At 39.0% G+C, this 19,187-nt stretch overlaps 1 protein-coding gene across 1 annotated transcript in view; it reads right to left on the reverse strand.

Moving 5' to 3' along the window:
* Positions 1-19,187, reverse strand: part of FGD6 (FYVE, RhoGEF and PH domain containing 6) — a 159,189-nt gene that overhangs the window by 27,239 nt on the left and 112,763 nt on the right. The window contains exons 6-12 of the mRNA XM_088454574.1: positions 13,350-13,501; positions 12,954-13,110; positions 10,213-10,300; positions 7,388-7,438; positions 6,798-6,856; positions 3,982-4,053; positions 2,323-2,391 (exon numbers count right to left, since the gene is read on the reverse strand). Of these exons, the coding sequence (XP_088310700.1) occupies positions 2,323-2,391; positions 3,982-4,053; positions 6,798-6,856; positions 7,388-7,438; positions 10,213-10,300; positions 12,954-13,110; positions 13,350-13,501 (648 nt within the window). The remainder of the gene's footprint in view (positions 1-2,322; positions 2,392-3,981; positions 4,054-6,797; positions 6,857-7,387; positions 7,439-10,212; positions 10,301-12,953; positions 13,111-13,349; positions 13,502-19,187) is intronic.

The following is a 19,187-nucleotide window of genomic DNA, read 5'->3' on the forward strand; positions in this document are numbered from 1 at the left end:
ACCATACGGTCAAGCTGCAACTACAACAGCTCAATGGGGTTGAGATCCGGTGACTGCACTGGCCACTCCATTACAGACAGAATACCAGCTGCCTGCTTCTTCCATAAATAGTTCTTGGATAATTTGGAGGTGTGCTTTGGGTCATTGTCCTGTTGGAGGGGAAATTGGCTCCAATCAAGCACTGTCCACAGGGTATGGCATGGCGTTGCAAAATGGAGTGATAGCCTTCCTTATTCAAAATCCCTTTTACCTTGTACAAATCTCCCACTTTACCAGCACCAAAGCAGCCCCAGACCTTCACATTACCTCCACCATGCTTGACAGATGGCGTCAGGCACTCTTCCAGCATCTTTTCACTTGTTCTGTGTCTCACAAATGTTCTTCTGTGTGATCCAAACACCTTAAACTTCGATTTGTCTGTCCATAACACTTTTTTCCAATGTTCCTCGGTCCAATGTCTGTGTTCTTTTGCCCATATTAATCTTTTCCTATTATTGGCCAGTCTCAGATATGGCTTTTTCTTTGCCACTCTGCCTAGAAGGCCAGCATCCCGGAGTCGCCTCTTCACTGTAGACGTTGACACTGGCGTTTTGCAGGTACCATGTAATGAAGCTGCCAGCTGAGTTTTTGTGAGGCGTCTATTTCTCATACTAGAGACTCTAATGTGCCTCCCACTTATCTTTCTACTCTGGTTAGAGCCTGTTTGTGCTGTTCTCTGAAGGGAGTAGTACACACCATTGTAGTAAATGTTCAGTTTCTTGCCATTTCTCGCATTGGAATAGCCTTCATTTCTAAGAACAAGAATAGACTGTCTAGTTTCACATGAAAGTTCTCTTTTTCTGTCCATTCGGAGAGTATAATCGCACCCACAAATGTGATGCTCCAGATACTCAACTAGCTCAAAGGAAGGCCAGTTTTATAGCTTCTCTAACGAGCAAACCTGTTTTCAGCTGTGCTAACATAATTGCACAAGGGTTTTCAAGGGTTTTGTAATCTTCCATTAGTCTTCTAACGCGCTTAGCAAACACAATGTACCATTAGAACACTGGAGTGATGGTTGCTGGAAATGGGCCTCTATACACCCATGTAGATATTCCTTTAAAAACTAGACGTTTGCAGCTAGTATAGTAATTTACCACATTAACAATGTATAGAGTGTATTTCTGAATAGTTGAATGTTATCTTCATTGAAAAAAACAGTGCATTTCTTTCAAAAATAAGGACATCTCTAAGTGACCCCAAACTTTTGAATGGTAGTGTATATATATATATATATATATATATATATATATATATATATTTTTAATTTGCTAAATGCATTAATGGTATTTTTACTAGCATCAAAACCCAAATTTTGAATATCTGAAGGAACTGTGCAGCGGGTTTTGCAATCCAAATCTATATAATAGTATTCACCCGTGATTAAACAAATATACCATTGCTGTAACACGCACGTACACGCCATATCTAGCATGCACTGCGCACACCTGCCACTGTTTCTCTCTCTTCTGGGCTCCTGACAAACAGCCGGAGGAGAAGTGACCGGTCCCCAATGGAATCTCCGTTCTCAGTACCCACATCTCAGACTGATCTGGGGAGAGGTTGTCCCCAGCAGGAGCAATTGCCAGACATGAGAGACCTGAGAACGCAGACTGACAGGGGAGGACGGGAATGCACAATAGCAAGCATGCCTGTGGGAGAGAGTACCTAGAGTAGGGGCATTCTGGAGCATGGTCACTGAGGTACCCGTTTGAAACACAAAACCCATCCAAACAGCGCCGGACACAACTACTAGCACTCAATATATAGTGGAAAAAGGGTACATTATCCCATATATAAAAAAGGACAATGAGCAAAACGAAGAACTTAAAAGAGTTACGCTGCATACACACGGGACAATTCGCTCCATGAGCGACATCGTCCTGTGTGTCCCCGGCAGAGGTGTGCTCAGTGTTGTTTACGACACTGAGCTGAAACACTGAACGATATCAAGCACGATATCGTTCAGTGCCGGGCTCCCTCCTTCATCCCCGGACATGCTACAACCATATCGTCAGGTTGGACAGCAGGTTCAGGCGATGAACGGCAACAACCAGCGGGAGCGCGCATTGGTCGTTATCGTTCGTTTTGGGGCATAAACTGAACGATATTTTGGACGACTGAACGATAACGATATCGTTATCATTCTGTCGTCCAAAATATCGCTGCGTGTGTGCGCAGCTTTAGCATAACACATTTTGTTTCCTGCTCTGCAATGTACAGTCATGGCTACTTTCAGTAGGGTTGATTCTCAGGCATATTGCCATTAATATGGCAACTTACCAAGAAAAACATTCGCGGTTGCATGACCTTCCTGGAAAGCTTCATCAAAGTCCCTTCTTTCAGGAAGACCTGAACCAGCAGAATTAAACAATACAATAAAGACATACAGTAAATAATAAGTTGGTTACATGAGTTTAGTTTCATTACAGAAGTGCATCTGACACCACAATTTCCCTCAGTCATTATTGCGGGAGTCTCACACTACTTTGTGCTGTTACGAGACCCTGCTCCTTCCACTATCCAGCTTTCAGCCTGTGGCCTCCCGCATGCCTTCATTTCCTTCATCACATTACGCTGCCCTATCACATGCAGCCCTGTCCTTGCTGAGCTGACAGTCACACAAGTGGAAAGATCACTGCATTCCAATCAGAAATGATCACAGCTACACAGATTATTGTAGTGCACAGGTTCTCAAATTCGGTCCTCAGGACCCCACACAATGCATGTTTTCCAGATCTCCTCACAGAATCGCAAAGTAAATAATTAGCTCCACCAGTGGATCTTTTAAAAAGTGTCAGTGAGTAATGAACACACCTGTGCTCCTGCTGGGTGACCTGGAAAACGTGACCTGTGTGAGGTCCTGAGGACAGAGTTAGAGAACCACTGTTGTAGTGTAATGAGCACTATAAAAAAAATAAAGGTCACATACAGGCACAAAGGAGATGAAAAGGCGGCTAATTTACACATATTATGTAGAGGTCTGGTTAATTGAAGCCCCATATACAGATAGGAAAGAATTGGACATTTTTGTAGTTTACTGAAAGCTCTTTGTTTTTGTGAAAATGCCATCTTCAGACCTAATGCCCACAATGCTTAAGAATCAGGGTTTTCCCAAATCATTTTTTTTCCATTTTTTAGAAACATGCCGAAAATATACCAAATAAATATACAAAATAACTTGTCTTTTCCCACAAAGGCCATGACCCCCTCCTCATTACATTTATGTAACAGTGCTCATCACAGAGACTTTAGGCAGACCCACTTGATGTCCATATCTATCACTATAACCAAACAATTACAATTATTTACTTTTTATTCACTCTGAATTTTGGAATTTTCTGGGTAACTAGTTTCCAGATTGATCCTACACCTGTAGATGTTTTTCAACAAATGTGTTAAAAAACATTATTGCCAAGAACTCAAAAGAAGCATTTGGCATGTCACAGCTATGGGAAACTATAACATTATTTCCATAATAAGGGACATATTTTTGTACAGGGCTGGGCGCCGTGGTTGACCAGAGAGCTAACGGTCCTCCTGCGAGGATTCTCCTCCTCACCTTTCCTCCCTAAGAGACCCCTCTTGGAAGCCTTTCCTTCCCTCTTACAGGGTCTGAGTTCTTGTTCTCTAAATTTGTCTACAGTATCACCATTGTCTATGTTGACCATTTAAAATAAAGAATAAAAAAATAAACACACACACATAAATACTAATATAGATTATCACCTAAAGGGACCCATTGTTAATATCCTCTGCTGTGCCATATTACATTCAAAGCCAGGTGCAGATTCAACTTAAATAGTCAATGGAAGAAATAGAAAACAATACATAGTAATAACTCTCCTATTAAAGAAATGAGTCCACATTTTAAAGTCATTGTATTTTCCAGTTATTCCATGACTTCTGGTTAAACAAAGTGTAATGATGATTTGTACGTACCCTTCCTGGCTGCACGATCTCATGATGACCATTTAAGCTATACTGGATTTGCATAAGCTTTTGAAAGTTGTCCTTTGAAAGAAATAAAGGAAATAACATGGAGTTGTCGGCAGTATTTAACTTATTATATACTTACAATTGCACCTAAACTACTTACAGTATGCATCTTATATCCTTTTGCAAGGAAAAGGATCAGAAAGCAATATATGTGTCATAATCATTGCATAATATGAGATGTATAAATGTGCTGCCTAAAGTGTTCTATATGAGCAACACAAAATTGTTTGTATACAAAATGTCTACTCATGAAACCAGAACCAGAAATTCAGGTTGCTTTATGTAAAAGAGCTACTAAACGCAAATTCATCAATACATATCAAAACTGAAGATATTAGATAAGGTCTGTGTCATCATCAGGAATGCATCCTTTTAGTAAGCAAATTATTATAACTTATTCAATCATTGTCAGTCTAGTGGCACTGACAATATAATTGCTATACCTCTTTAATATGATTTGCAGTTCTGTTACCACTATGTGCATTACATGATCCACAGATGAGGTCGACATTCCATCTCAGAGTGTAGAACCTTTGTCAAGACTCACAACAGGACAGCCTTCCACAGCCAAAGCAAGGACAAAGATATGGGGCCAAATGTAATAGGGTGAGAGGTTAGAAAATGTGAGAGTTGACAGTAAAGTCTCACATTGGTCGAGTTTTATCTTCAAAATGGGAAAACATCTGGATGAGAGTTTAAATTGTGGGAGGTTTTTGAGTCTGAAAAACATGTGAGTTTGTTCTGTTCTCTGACTGTATGACATTGGCCGAGTCTACTCTCACATTTTCTAAACTCTCACCCTATTACATTTGGCCCACGGTATGTAATTAAAAAGCAGACTTTATGCTGATTTAGGTAGTGAGTGCCCTCTTTTTCCTGATTTTATATATATATATATATATATATATATATATATATATATATATATACACACAGTGGTGGCCAAAATTGCGGACACTTTTTGAAATTTGAATGTTTTTCAACTTCGAATGCTTATAAAAACTGTTACACTTCATGGAGTGCAATGATTCATATATCAAATGAAAGGAAATGTAATGCTGAATTCAATACAATTAACAGAGGTCAAATATTTGCATTACAAGGGAAGTTATGCAGTGAAATGAGAACTTAGGGTGAAAATCCATGTGTACTTATGATGTTACTGTCCTATCAGTATTTCGTTGGGTATTCTTTATTTTTCAAGACAACAGCACAGCGATGTGTCATTGAGTCAACCAATGTTTGCAGATCTTCCTTCTTTATTATGTGGTGCCATGAGACAACTATAGCCTCAATTAATTGTCTTTTATTGGATGGACGCCTCAGATGTACCAGTTTTTTCAAACGGAAGCACAAATGTTCTATGGGGTTCAGGTCTGGGCTATTTCCTGGCCATGCCAGCACCTGTATGTCATTCTCCGTGAATCACTGTTTGCATATCCGTGCAGTGTGGCAGGGAACTGAATCCTGCTGGAAATATAATGGGGCATTATCTGGAAAAAGATCCCTGATAGAAGGTAGAAGTTTTGGTTGTAGGATGGTGTCATTGTGCTTTCTGCTGTTCAGTGTGCCATCTATGACATAAAGGCGGCTTACATCATCTGCTGTCATACATGCCCAGATCATAACACTTGTAGGATTCTTTGTTGTCGCTTGAATAAAATCTGGATGTACCTCTTCCCCGATGCGACGTCTCACACATTTTCTTCCATCACTACCAAATATCGATATTTTAGTTTCGTCACTCCATATCACTTGTTTCCACTGACCTTCTGTCCATGCAATATGTTATTTTGCCCACTGTATTCATTTCTGCCGCTGCTTTTTATTCAGCAATGGCTTTTTTCGGGGAATCCTACCTTTTAGGCCAACCTCCGTTAGTCTTCTCCGTACCGTTCTTGCACTGACAAAAACACCAGTTGAACTCAGTTCACTGCTGATGGCCGCAGATAACATCCATCTGTCCCTGACACAAATTCGTTTTACTCTCCTATTATCAACAGCTGTCTTTTTCCGGCCTTTTCCTTCTTTGTTTTGTATAGATTGTGTTTCCTGATAGCGGAAACAAAATTTTCGTACTCCTGATGTTGTCACATTCCCACCAACTTCTTTCGCAATTGCTGCATACGAAAGACCATTTACACGTAACACCACAATCCTGGATCTCTTCCTGGGTGACCAGTCACCACTTTGCCTGGACGACATTGTTGTATTTATTTTTTTACACTGTCATTAGCACTAAACAATACACACAAACATCCAACCATAATTGCACTGCAGTAACCAACTTTATTCTGCAAAAAGAAACAGCCAAACTGACCTTTCCCCAATTTTGAACATGAACTTGCACCTGCTAATAAACAACAGCTGATTGGTCCTCAGAACGACGATTCCAATTGGCTGGTAGTAGCTGTTACTACAATCCGCTTCTTGAATCTCACGCATCTGTGCTTCTTTGCCTGACTGAAAGTAGCATAACTTCCCTTATAATGCAAACATTTGACCTCTGCTTATTGTGTTGAATTCAGCATCAAATTTCCTTGTATTTGATATATGAATCATTGCACTGCGTGAAGTCAAACAGTTTTTATAAGCATTGGAAGTTGAAAAACATTAAAATTTCAAAATGTGTCCTCAATTTTGGCCACCACTATATATATATATATATATATATATATATATATATATAAATATATATATATATATATATATATATATATACACACACGAACATATTGGTTTAAATGAAAAATACCTACCCCTTGCTTCAAGATGTCATTAGCATGATTAGCAACCTCAGTGACAACACTCAGAGCAGCTACATAGGGAGAGAATATAAGTGTTACTTCACTGTGGATATAAAAATATCCACAGTGTTTTCATATTCAATATGTTACAACATACTTATGTAACAATTTACTTACAAAAAAACAATAACTTATATACAATATGCATATAAACAAAACACAATTACAATATATCTCTCAGATTGTTTACAGCAGAAGCTACTACCTACAGAAAATGTTTTGCTAACGTTCTCCCACTGCCCATTTAAACCATTTTATCCCAAAGCTACTCCAATCCTTTCACAGCTCGAGCTGAAAACCTTAGGCAGGGGGACAGGTGGGATGACCAATCACACAGCCTGCACTTTGTTTGAAGGTTCTCAGTTATAAAGCCGTCCGAAGCCCACAGCCTAAAAATAATATCTACATGTGCAGTAAAATATCCCAGGGCTTCAGTTAGGGGAAGGGGCATATTCGTAGACATCTTTTACATAGATTTAAGCTTAATGTAGAAATGGATAGCAATATAGAAAACACAAAAGTTAAGTAATGGGTGGCTGTACCTTGTGTATCATTGTAATCTGATGATTCCTGAGAAAGATTCTTGAGATAATCTGTAGAAAAAAATGTCTATAAATACTAGAGATCACAATAGAAACATAGCTAATTAAATCCTAAATTGAGTTAATATTTGTTGAGAAATAACTAACGGATTTATTACTCTAAAGGGTTTAAGGATTTTTAATACATTGGATATCTAATGACAAAATATGCTGTAGGAAAAGACAAAAACTGTACTGTGTCACCACTAGAGGGCAATAATAGCAAAGCAATGCATAACCAATTTACATTTACTAATAATGCCCATAACAGGGTCACAGGAATCCTTTCAGCATGTTTAGGCACATTGAGGATCACAGGATGAGAACAGACTTGGAACTGGTTTTATGAAAAGCGTCTGCCTGGGAGCAGAGACCTTCCTACCCAAATCTGCGGGGGAATGAATTATAATATTGCACTGTTTATGAAACAAAATGTGCAAAATCAAACAAACAGATCATCAAAGCAAAACAAGACATAATCAGAGTACATCAACATTGTGGCTATAAATAGCTATAAATGAAGCTGTCCAGCACATTTAAATGCACATTTTAAATGTTCGTCAACAGACAGATGCAATTTGAATAATATTATAGGAAGTTCCATCTCACTCACAATGTGCGTCTGTCTCAAAATACCACAAACATTTTAGTTTTGTCAGTTTTCTGCGATTTATGGCTAGGTGTGAAATTTATTTATTTTTTTTTGCAAAATCTCATGCCAGTCACCATGTAAAAGTATGCTTCATCGTCAGCTTGAGCACAGGGAATGCCTACCATATAAAGCAAAACTTTTTAACTTTCTAACACATCTTTATAAATCTTTATAAAACGTTCCAAACATATAAGGGTCTTAAGTCGTAAGGATGCTGATTCCTGCACAGGGCTCACTTTGTAGAGGAAATAGAAGGAATATGCAGTAAAAATGGACAATAAATCTATCGTCACCACAAAATGCCAAGGAGTGGGGGGTGACTTTCATTAATGCAAAGAGCATGTCTTTCCTGAACCTGCCTGCTTTGATGTGGCACTGAGGTTAACACATGAATTTGATACTCAAAGACAAGCAAATCTGCACAGTTTAGAGCCAGCTGGGAAGCCCCCACCCCATGAGGCACTGAAACTGTGTACTTTGATGTTGAACACTGGCTTACATTTTTCAAAAGAAAGCTAAATAAACTAATATCCAATTGCACAGACAGTAATAAACACATACTCCAAAGGTGTCACAAAGGGGACACATAAATACAGAAATATGAGGCTGCTCAATCCTTTATTCTATTGTACAGTGGATGAACCCCATGACAAATGATACATTCACAGAACTGTAACAAATCGGGTAACTCATTAATAATACATGTATCAAACACTGTATTGAAAATTAATTTTAAAACTCTACTTTTAACAATAATAATATCCTTATATAATCATAACTGACATGTTCTTGAAAATTTTATATTGAAACCCTATGTACATAGCAAGCACTAGATAAATATGAAATAATGGTTGTCCTTTTCACAGCTGAAGATATTTGAGATATAAATGTGAATTAATTTCAGTAATCCTATTAAAGTTAAGAGAAGTCTCACTTTGGGGCCTTTGTATTAATATTCTCTGCAGTGCAGCAATTATTACCAGTCCGTATTGTCACAGACTTTTTCATTTTTAAGTCAAGTCTCCGAGTCCCAGCTATGTACTAAATGAATTACATACCGTTTTCGCTAACCTAAACTTTTAATCACTAGCAGTTTACTGCTTACCTTTCTACCAGGTTATTCACTGGAATTGAATTACTTAGATTTCAATACAAAAATGTGTGTATGTGTATATATATGTTATATATAAATACACATATATGTGCCTGGATGCAGATATATGTGGTTCTTTGCAAGGACAGCATTTTTTATATTATATATAATGTTATATGATTGAGACAATTCCTATAAGATTTTAATATTTAATAAAGCAGAAAGCATTATTCTGCGTTAATTCTAATTATGCATATCTCCCCATTTTCATCACCCTCTTTACTTCTTACATCGCATCATTCCCATCATATTGTCATCATGCTGTCCCCATTTCTAACTGTTCCCTGCTCTCTATTAACCCGCTTCCATCTTCTAACCTCATCATCCTCCTAACTTATCAATCACCACCCTTTCATCATTCTCCCCATCAGCATTCACACCCCATTAACACTATATATATATATATAATCTTTTATATCCCCCTTTTAATTATATATTCCCATATATTTATATATCCCCTCCCTGAATAGAGTAGCCCCCTGTAGCCATATATATATCTTTAGCCATTTTTTGTTTTAGGTTTTCTCCCCTTAGGTATTTATCCACCCCTAGCATGATCAGAGCATCCTAATTCAGATCAGGATCAGATTGATCCTGCTTAACACCAATACAAAGATTTAGCATGTGCTTTTATCCTCCATAGCACAGCACAGCATGACCAAAAAAAAAATAGAACAATAATCTACAATCCATTTGATTTTTTAATGAGTAGATATTACATAAAAAACATTTGGATGATACTCTCTTTGATGTTACTGACTATATATGAAAAATAGTCACATAAAAGATGGAACGTGGAGACATGACTAAAGTGTTACAAAACTATCATGTATCTAGCAGTTTTATTAGCAAACTATTCAGTATTTCAGTTTAAATATATAGCCTACTTAGTATATGGAACTCTTTGGAGTGTATCTACAAATTAAGAAGGGTATAAGGATAATCTAAGCAACTATTTACATACTATATAGTTTTGTGTACCTGTTAAAAGTAACCTGTACTGAGGAATCCTTTGAACCGGTTTAAGTAAATAATGCTTCAGAGCTAAATTGGCGCAACGTGCACTCATCTGAAAGAGAAGAAATTCAAGGTTATAGTGTCTATGTCTACACACTTAGTTACTGTTCATTTATTACACCATCAGCAGACAATCAATACATCTAAATATGTTTCTTGTAGTAATCAGAGCAGTTTTAGGATTGCCTGTAATGTGAAAATTACATAGGTTTAAGACATACTTTAGTTGTGTCACGCAAAAGAAAAATATAACAAACAAAAGTTTTCAGTCTCACAAAACAAGTAAATCTAGGAATACATTTAAATATGACAGCAATAGCAGAAATGGTTTAATTGCTTTATTTTTACATTTACATTTTATTAGTATTTTTAAGTTATTTCTTATTTACCTATTTACATTCTCACATGTATTCCACCAGCTGACATGACTTCAGAAATTATAACTTCACTAGTCAGAACATTTGTTTTGCAACTACAACCAGATATTTTTTCTTTCTATTCTGAGTAAAGTTTCCAGTTCATATTACAAATGCACCAAATTTAGTCAGAATGGGAACAGTTATTAGCACTGATTTTCCTGTGAATTTTATACATGGGACAGACTTTTCACTTTCTTGAGCTAATAGAACAGATTTAACTTGATCATTTTAGACTTTTCCAAATTAATATTAGTATTCAAATTAGTTTGTGCTAAAAGACACCTTTGGCCGCATGGCCGGCGGTTCAAATCCTGACAGCGGCATTCCGGCAGCAGTGAAAATCCCGATCGTCCCAAGGTAAGTATTTCCTAAGCCATTCTACCCCCTAACCTTAACCCTCCCTTAGGGGTGCCTAACCCTAACCTCCCCCTTCCCTGCCGCCTAAACCTAAGTCCCCCGCGGGGGAGGGTGCCTAACCCTATCCTCCTCCCGGGGGTGCCAAACCCTAACCCTCCCTTCCCCTAGCCTAACCCTAACCTCCCGGGGGGTGCCTAACCCTAAGTCCCCCCTGTGAACCCTAAACCTAACCCTGCTTCCCAGTAGAAGACAGGAGTGCAAATTGGGAGGGGTGGTGATGGTGGATGCAATCTTTGTTGAGGATGTGGTACATGGGCAAATATTTTGTAAAAGGCCACCATGGTGGCACAGTGATTCTTTGTTAACTCACAGTGGTGGAATCATGAGTTTGATTCACAACCAGGGTCCTATCTGTGTGGAGTTTGTATGTTATCCTTGTGTTTGCAGGTGCAGTATTCAGCCACATCATAAAAAATTGTGCTTAATAGGGTAAATTTACTCAAGTGAGAGTTTTTAGAAGTGGAGATGTTGCCCATAGCAACCAATCAGATTCTAGCTATTATCTTCTAGAAGGTGCTAGATAAATGTTAAATAGAATCTGATTGATTGCTATGAGCAACATCTCCACTTCTAAAAACTCACTTTAGTAATTTTAACTCTATGTATCTATAGTTGAAATGGAAGTTAACAGCATATATATTGTTTTGATTAAAATAATGTTCATGAGAACAAATAACAAATAAATCTAGATACTAAAACAATAAACATATTTGATGTGTTGCCTTTCCTTCAGTTATTAATAAAGTGTAATAACTTCCTAAACAGTGGAAAAAGGTAAACCTTCTTACCTGCATATGTGCCAACATTGGTAATGATGAAGATATATAGAATGATAAAAGTGTGGACATTGCCATAACAAACTTTATAAGTAGTGTTTAGCTCTAAACAAAAGAGCAATGCACAGTGGGGGAGATGTACTAAGATTCGGAGAGAGAAAGTACCAACCAATCAGTTCCTAACTGTCACTTTACAGGTTGTGTTTTAAAAATGACAGGAGCTGATTGGTTGGTACTTTATCGCAATATACTTTCTCCCTCTCCAAGGCTTAGTACATCTCCCCCAGTGCCAGATAAGAGCCTAGAATAGATTCAGAGTTCATTTATCAGAAAAAGCAATTAGTTTTGATCTACAATATCTACGTCAAAATAGGTTAAACAAAAAAGTATCTGAGTTGGCTGTGACTGGGTTAGTGGAATGTGCACAGTTGCATGTATGTTGGTAAATGCCTTCTGCCTAAAAGGCTATATTGTTCTTCTAATTCTTGAAAATGTTTTAAGTCTTGTCACATTTTATTAAATATTGTAACTAATAACCATGACCTCAGGGCCAGATTAAGGCTTGTGGGGGCTCTGGGGCAACTAAGTTGTGGGAGCCCCCTCCAAGCCACATGGAGCCCCCCCCCCCTTTCCACCAAGCCACACGGAGCATATTCACCCTATCCCTGATTACTCGCCTCCCGTGTGCGATTCGCATAGCGGATCCCGAGGCCCCACATCAGTGATCAGCATCATGGACATGATGTGTCTATTGACGCTGATGAGGGCACTTGGAAGCCGGTCTGGACAGTATGCAGCAGCACTGACAGGTCTGCTGCATGAAGAACACAGAGCTGCAGCAGCTGAGCCTGGTCACTTGTTCTCGACAGGGTCACACCAACCCTGTATGGGGGCCCCTCCGTGTGGGGGGCCCGAGGCGACTGCCCCTGTGGCCCCCCCATCTTACTCCGTCTCTGCATGACCTGCCAATTTGAATTTTTCCTAGATAAGTGCTAAAATGTATTAAAAATAATCTCTAGCTAAAAACTTTTTTTGAAACATATAAACACGAGTCTGTGACAATTGTAGGATGTAGAATTGAACATGCCGTTACCTCAAAATCTTTAACAAGCCCAGCAAAAGTAGAATTCTTCTTGCACTGCTCATCAAGTAATGCCACATTCCCATCGAATTCTCGAATGTACGTAGAATACATCTTCAGATAAGGACCTTTCTTCACAAAAATATCAGAAATTTTCTGTTGCTCGTTCCTAGATATCAATGACAATATTTAATGTATAGAAGAGCAGTTATGGAACATGTAGCCAGAGATCTCACAGGCTGGAGGAGGAACATCAAATGTCATATCCCTATCTTTCTGTTTTTAAGGAATCACGTGAAAGTAGTACTGCATTTACCAATAGTATGCAATTCCAGGACTTAAATGTACAAATTACAGGAAAGAAGTTTGCCATCTGTCTGTGTTGAATATAAAATGGATGAACCGTACCACTGAGACATCCTCCCATGTAGTTCTCTCAGCACATCCCGGTTCAGTTCATATAGTTGAGGCAGGTAGTACAGGATTTGATTCAGGATCTTGTCCTCAATCACTGGCTTTCCAAGATGTTTGGAGGCCTGAGCCACAGCGTAGCGGAAATCCTGACAAAGTGAGTTTGACAAAACCTGGTTTAAACAAAATCACTTCCTCCACAGTGCAAGCTAGGCATTAAACATACTGTGCTTGTGAAAGTACACCTATATATGCAGACAGACAGAATATTTTATTTACAACATCAGTTAGCTGTAAAATCAAAGATGTTTTTAAATATTCTTGAAAACATTTAATTATTGTGAAACATTCACTGGTCTACTGCAAGTTAGACGATTAAAGCCAGATATGGTGGTATGGCGAGGCCAGATTTATACAATGCTCGTAAAAAAAAAAATTGTATACTCTGAAAAAAAAAGATCTGCGCAATATCAATTCTCTTATTGTGAATGCATGATGCAATTATCAGCATCTGTTCTCATAATGTATTCTGTTCAGGCGCAGGGTAATGGATAGAAAATGCAGCATCATTACATTATGGACATGTTCCTTTTGCTAAAGCCGTGTAAGTGTTGTGGGGTGTGACATTGACAGGTGACCCTGCTGAGTAACAACACTCTTCTGGCCACTGTTGTCATTTTACATGAAGGTTTACTCTAGATTTCCATAGACATGAGGCTGCTTATTATATTTTACAGATGGAGTCATTCCTTTTCTTTAAAATAAATAGACAAATGTGGTATCTATATAAGGAAACCTCTCAGCTTTTAAATAAATACTCAATATATATGGTTACATAAGTAACAAACACACGATGCTACATGAACATGCTACAGGAAATATATCTTGACCCTTTACCCTGAGAAAAAAATACATTTACATCCCTTTATGAGAAAAAAACAGTAACAAGTTGAATGTAATACAGGTTGAGTCTCCCATATCCAAATATTCTAAAATACGGAATTTTTTGACAGAGATAGTGAAACCTTTGTTTTTTGATGGTTCAATGTACACAAACATTGTTTAAAGCACAAAATTATTAAAAATAAAGTATAAAAATACCCTCAGGCTTTAAGTATAAGGTGTATATGAAACATAAATGAATTTCATGTATGTAGACAAACTTTGTTTGAGCCACAAAATTATTGAAATTATTGTATAAAATGACCTGCAGGCTATGTGTATAAGGTGTATATAACACATAAATGTATTCTGTGTTTAGATTTGGGTCCCATTCCCAAGATATTTCATTATGGTATGCAAATATTCCAAAATACGGAATATTCCGATATCCAAAACAACCCCCATAGCAGGAGGCAATATCATGGCAGGAGCACGCAACACTGCGGCCCTGTCCACCAAATGCGACAAAACCTGAGACCAAGAGGCCACCCAGGGTGGTTCTTGTGCTGGTGCACATGTACAAGATAGAAAAGGTGGTTGTTTACAACAGACACTACACAACCCATCTTGCACAAAATCCTGCTCAAACAGGCCTGCAAAACAGGATTTACATGATTTCAGCACAGGAAGCTCATCCTTCTCTCCTTTACCTTTAGACATGGCAATGAGTAACAGGTAAAAGGTATAGAGTATAAATGCAATGTGACTTTAAATGAAAAACCCTATACACCTTCAGAGGGGTGAGGAGAACCACAGTGATAGATATATCTGACAGTTTTGAAAACAAAAAGGCAGTATAAATACAGCAGCTAGCATCACAGTCACATACTGTACAATGCATAAATATAATCAAATGCTAATGGACTCTGAATCAACTGACCACCCCCCTCAGGAGTATTGGTAGTATATAGAGTGCTATATACCTGACCCAACGTAGAGGTATACAGGGATACAGACATAACCTCTGAGACCAAAAGCTTTCAGCAGTGCACCCAAGGTGGACTGTGAGCGTCTCACACACGAGGTGGTCAGAAGTAGCAAACCAGACGTGGGAATCCACAACCGGAAATTGCTTCTGGGTTGGGGGAGGAGCGGCCGGGGGAGCGTCTATCTCCCCAAAGCTGCGATTTTGACGGCACGGGTACGCTGGCCTCACAGTAGCAGACGCTACCTAGTGTGCTTTAGTGCGTCTACTACTCGTCCCCGGCCGCCTTAGTGAGGACACGTAAGACAAAACCTTCACCCACAGCTGCCTCCGATGCGTCTCCCCAAGGTAGATCCTGTGGACCCTATGAACTCTGAAGAATAAATAGCACATTATCCGAAGCCTGACATGGGGATAAAAGGATTGTGAAGGTTATGTACTGCAGATATCCTTCTTAAATTGATCAGTCCCTGGGTCCTGTCCCTGACTGTTGACAGTAGGGGTGATGGACAATATTCCACACACCTTCTGCCACTGTTCCTCTGTGTTGGAAATATATTGATCACTGTTCATACTCCTTAATGACTCTGGAACCCTAATGAGGAGTCTCTTTCTCCACATGCCTCCATGTCATTTAGGATGGTAAATCACTGTACAATATTAATCCAATAATATGAGAGTGATTCCTTGTGCAATATACATGGCTGGCAATTTTGGGGGGAAGTTTTCTGTGTAATATATGATCAGCAATATGGGAGTGATCTGTGTGCAATGTTCGTTTATGGCCTGTAATTACGGTGAGTCCAAAAAGATATAGAACTTTGTGCTGAAATACGAGGGGCATCCCAAAAGTATGTTTCCCTATCCCAGGAAAATGAAAGCTAGGACGATTATGAAAATCATTTATTTTATTTACATACCTTTAAACTACTTCTCAACATAATAACCATTAAGACTTCACTTATCGTAACGTGACAACAGTTTTTCAATACCAGTAGTATAGTAGAAAAACATGTCAAAAAACCTCAGCCTTGACCTTATTGTCGCTGTTAAAACTTATTGCTGTCCAAATGTCCTTTGAACGCTGGAAACACATTAAAGTCGCTCAGTGCGTGGTCTGGAGAGTATGGTGGATGACCAAAAATGTCCCTACCAAATTTTGTCAACAGTTCCTGTGTTTGTCTTGCCAAATTAGTAAACTTCTATATGACCTTCACCAAACTGTGATTGCGGTCGTTGAACCTTTTGCACACTCATATACCCTTCTCCATATACAGCCACTAGTTGATGATGAATATTGATAGCACTTTTGTGGCTGGGAGTGGAATAACTTGCCAACATACCCCAACAAAACATCCCTTCAAGCCACAAGCTACTAACATAACTTGTTTTATTACCCTGCAATAGGGTAACTTACTTTTGGGATAGTATATGAGGGAGAACAGTGTGTTAAGTCAAAAGAGTGTCAATGTACGGCTAGGGAGAGTGGGCCTGATTCAGAGCCGCTCGTAAGCGGCCGCTCGTTCGTTCCGAGCGATGTTTGCACAACTGCGCATGCGTACGGATCGTAATACGCATGCGCGAACCAGTCAGTGCGGCCGAAAATCGTTTGTTCGCTAAATAGCGAATGCCTGCTATTTTGAGTGACAGGAGGAGGCGTATGTGGGTGGTAACAGGGGAAGGTGCTTGAAAACGGGGAGTGGAGATTCCGAACGCAGGCGTGCTTAAAGGTCAAAACGGGCGTTTTATGGGTGTGCATAATTAATACAGCAGCGTCATTGACCATGTTACTGGGTTATTTTATAGTCAGAACTGCTCGCAAGATTGCAGTAGGAAAAACCAACCACAAGAATAGCGAGCAGTTCATACGCTGTTTGATGTACTCGATTAATCTAATAAATAGCGGACATGACGTATGGTGCGAGCGGCAAGGGGGCGTATTTTTCAAAATTACAACCGCAAGTTTTGCTCGCTCGTTCAGACTTAGAGGCGTGAACAGACCGCAATTAGCGAACGGTTCATTTGAATAGCCACCCCTTGTTTTAGAACGAACGACTGCAAATAGCGAGCGGCTCTGAATGAGGGCCTTGGTTCTTTGTTGTCTTCCTTTGCTCCATTCTTTTTGAGCATTCGCTGATCTATTATTTAGTCTGAGTATATTTCTAGAGCATTTTTTCATTCATGATGTGTAATATATCGGATATTTCTGTGCAGTATCTGGCCTGAAATTAGGAGATGAAAATGGATGGGGGATTCTTTGTGCAAGGTTTATTATTATTATTATTATCCTTTATTTATATGGCGCCACAAATGTTCCGCAGCGCCTTACAAAGTACAAAAATGAGTGAACAAAAAAACAGTGACTTGCAGTACAGTACAATGCAGGACAAGGTTTATATACATTGCTGCATTTACACTCTTATACTATTCTTTTATAAAATTATTAGGCAAATGACTGACAAACACTTTTATAGCATTTCTGTATCCTTTCATAAAACAATCAACATCACAGAAGCATACTGGTTTGACACCAAGGCTTCTTATAATAAGGCATTAATTTTAGCCATGTGGTTTAAAACACAGAAGAACAGAAGCGTAAACAAACAATTACTCCAAAGGTGCCTGTATACACATACTTTGCTACTACCATTTGCGTCACTTAATTTTTGACATCATTTGCAGTGTTCCAGCTCAGGGCCTGATACAGAGGTGGATGCTAATAAAACATGGGGCACAAGCGCCTGATGTTCTATTTCTGCGCATGCATCCCTATGGTAATTGCCGGGGGACGCATATCAAAATTGCACGGAGAACTGAGTGGGTTTAACGGTAATGGGTGGGTCAGTGTCAGGGACCATCAGCCATAGACCTATGGACATTCTGCACCTGCCGATGGTGCGTCTTTGTATGGACATCATACATATCGTCCATACGTGTCCGCGCATCGCAGGTCGTTGGTGGGTTGGAGGCACCGAAAAATGCACGATATGATCGATATCGTTATCATTCATATCATGCATTTTAATCGTACCGTGTGTACGCACCATAAGACTACACACTTGATCCTTTATTATTGGAATACAGGATATCAGTTCCTTGCTGTTCCGGCATACAGACACCGTTTGGACTCTGCGTGTCCTTCATTTGAACATATACTATTGCTGCCGGCTCCCTGGATGTAACTCATCTGGGTTTCCTTCATAGAACCCTGAGCATAGTGTATGATGGGATACGGCTCCTCTCACCGACCGCACTAAACATGTGAGCAGTTACATCTGTGGAAAGCCGTCCTCTGCATATAGTCAATAACAGCGAGTCTACTGTGATCTCAAAACTTGGTATCCCGCATCACTCAGTGTGTGGAGGCATTAGTAACAATCTGGCTAGCCTTGTGTAATCACACCCATACACATATGGAACATTTAACATGGATCTGCAGCTTAATAAGAACATAAAGCTATTGGAGTCCCAGCAAGGTTAACTACGTTTGGATACATTTGTTTGCTCAAGTGATACAAATGCTACTTGTTAACTACCGTAACACCTTCTCTAAGCATTGACTGGCACAATAGAGTTAATTTGGCGTTCTAACTCATAATATATCGGAGTATACAGCTGATGCTCCTTCTACACATGTGGACAAATACTCCAAGTACTCTTCAGTTGTTATTAAGTCTGATAGACCATCATTTTACATTTGTTTTAGAATTTTTCATTTTGCATACAGAGAATGTTTTATATGTAATATAAGAGCTCTGCAATTTGTTTATTATTGAATGATCATTCATTTTGATGATACTATATAAGCAACAGCCTTTACTAATGTAATAAATATTTTTTAACAATTTCATTTGAATTGTTGTGTCTCTTTATAGGCATATTGGCGCTACCTTCATCTAGTGCATGTACCTAACTTTTCAGGTTTTCGGTGTTGGTGGACCCCTAGGGCAGCTGCCAGCAATTATTCA

Source organism: Taudactylus pleione, unplaced genomic scaffold (assembly GCF_031769625.1).
Source record: "Taudactylus pleione unplaced genomic scaffold, aTauple2 ptg000040l, whole genome shotgun sequence".
NCBI classification, from domain to species: domain Eukaryota; kingdom Metazoa; phylum Chordata; class Amphibia; order Anura; family Myobatrachidae; genus Taudactylus; species Taudactylus pleione.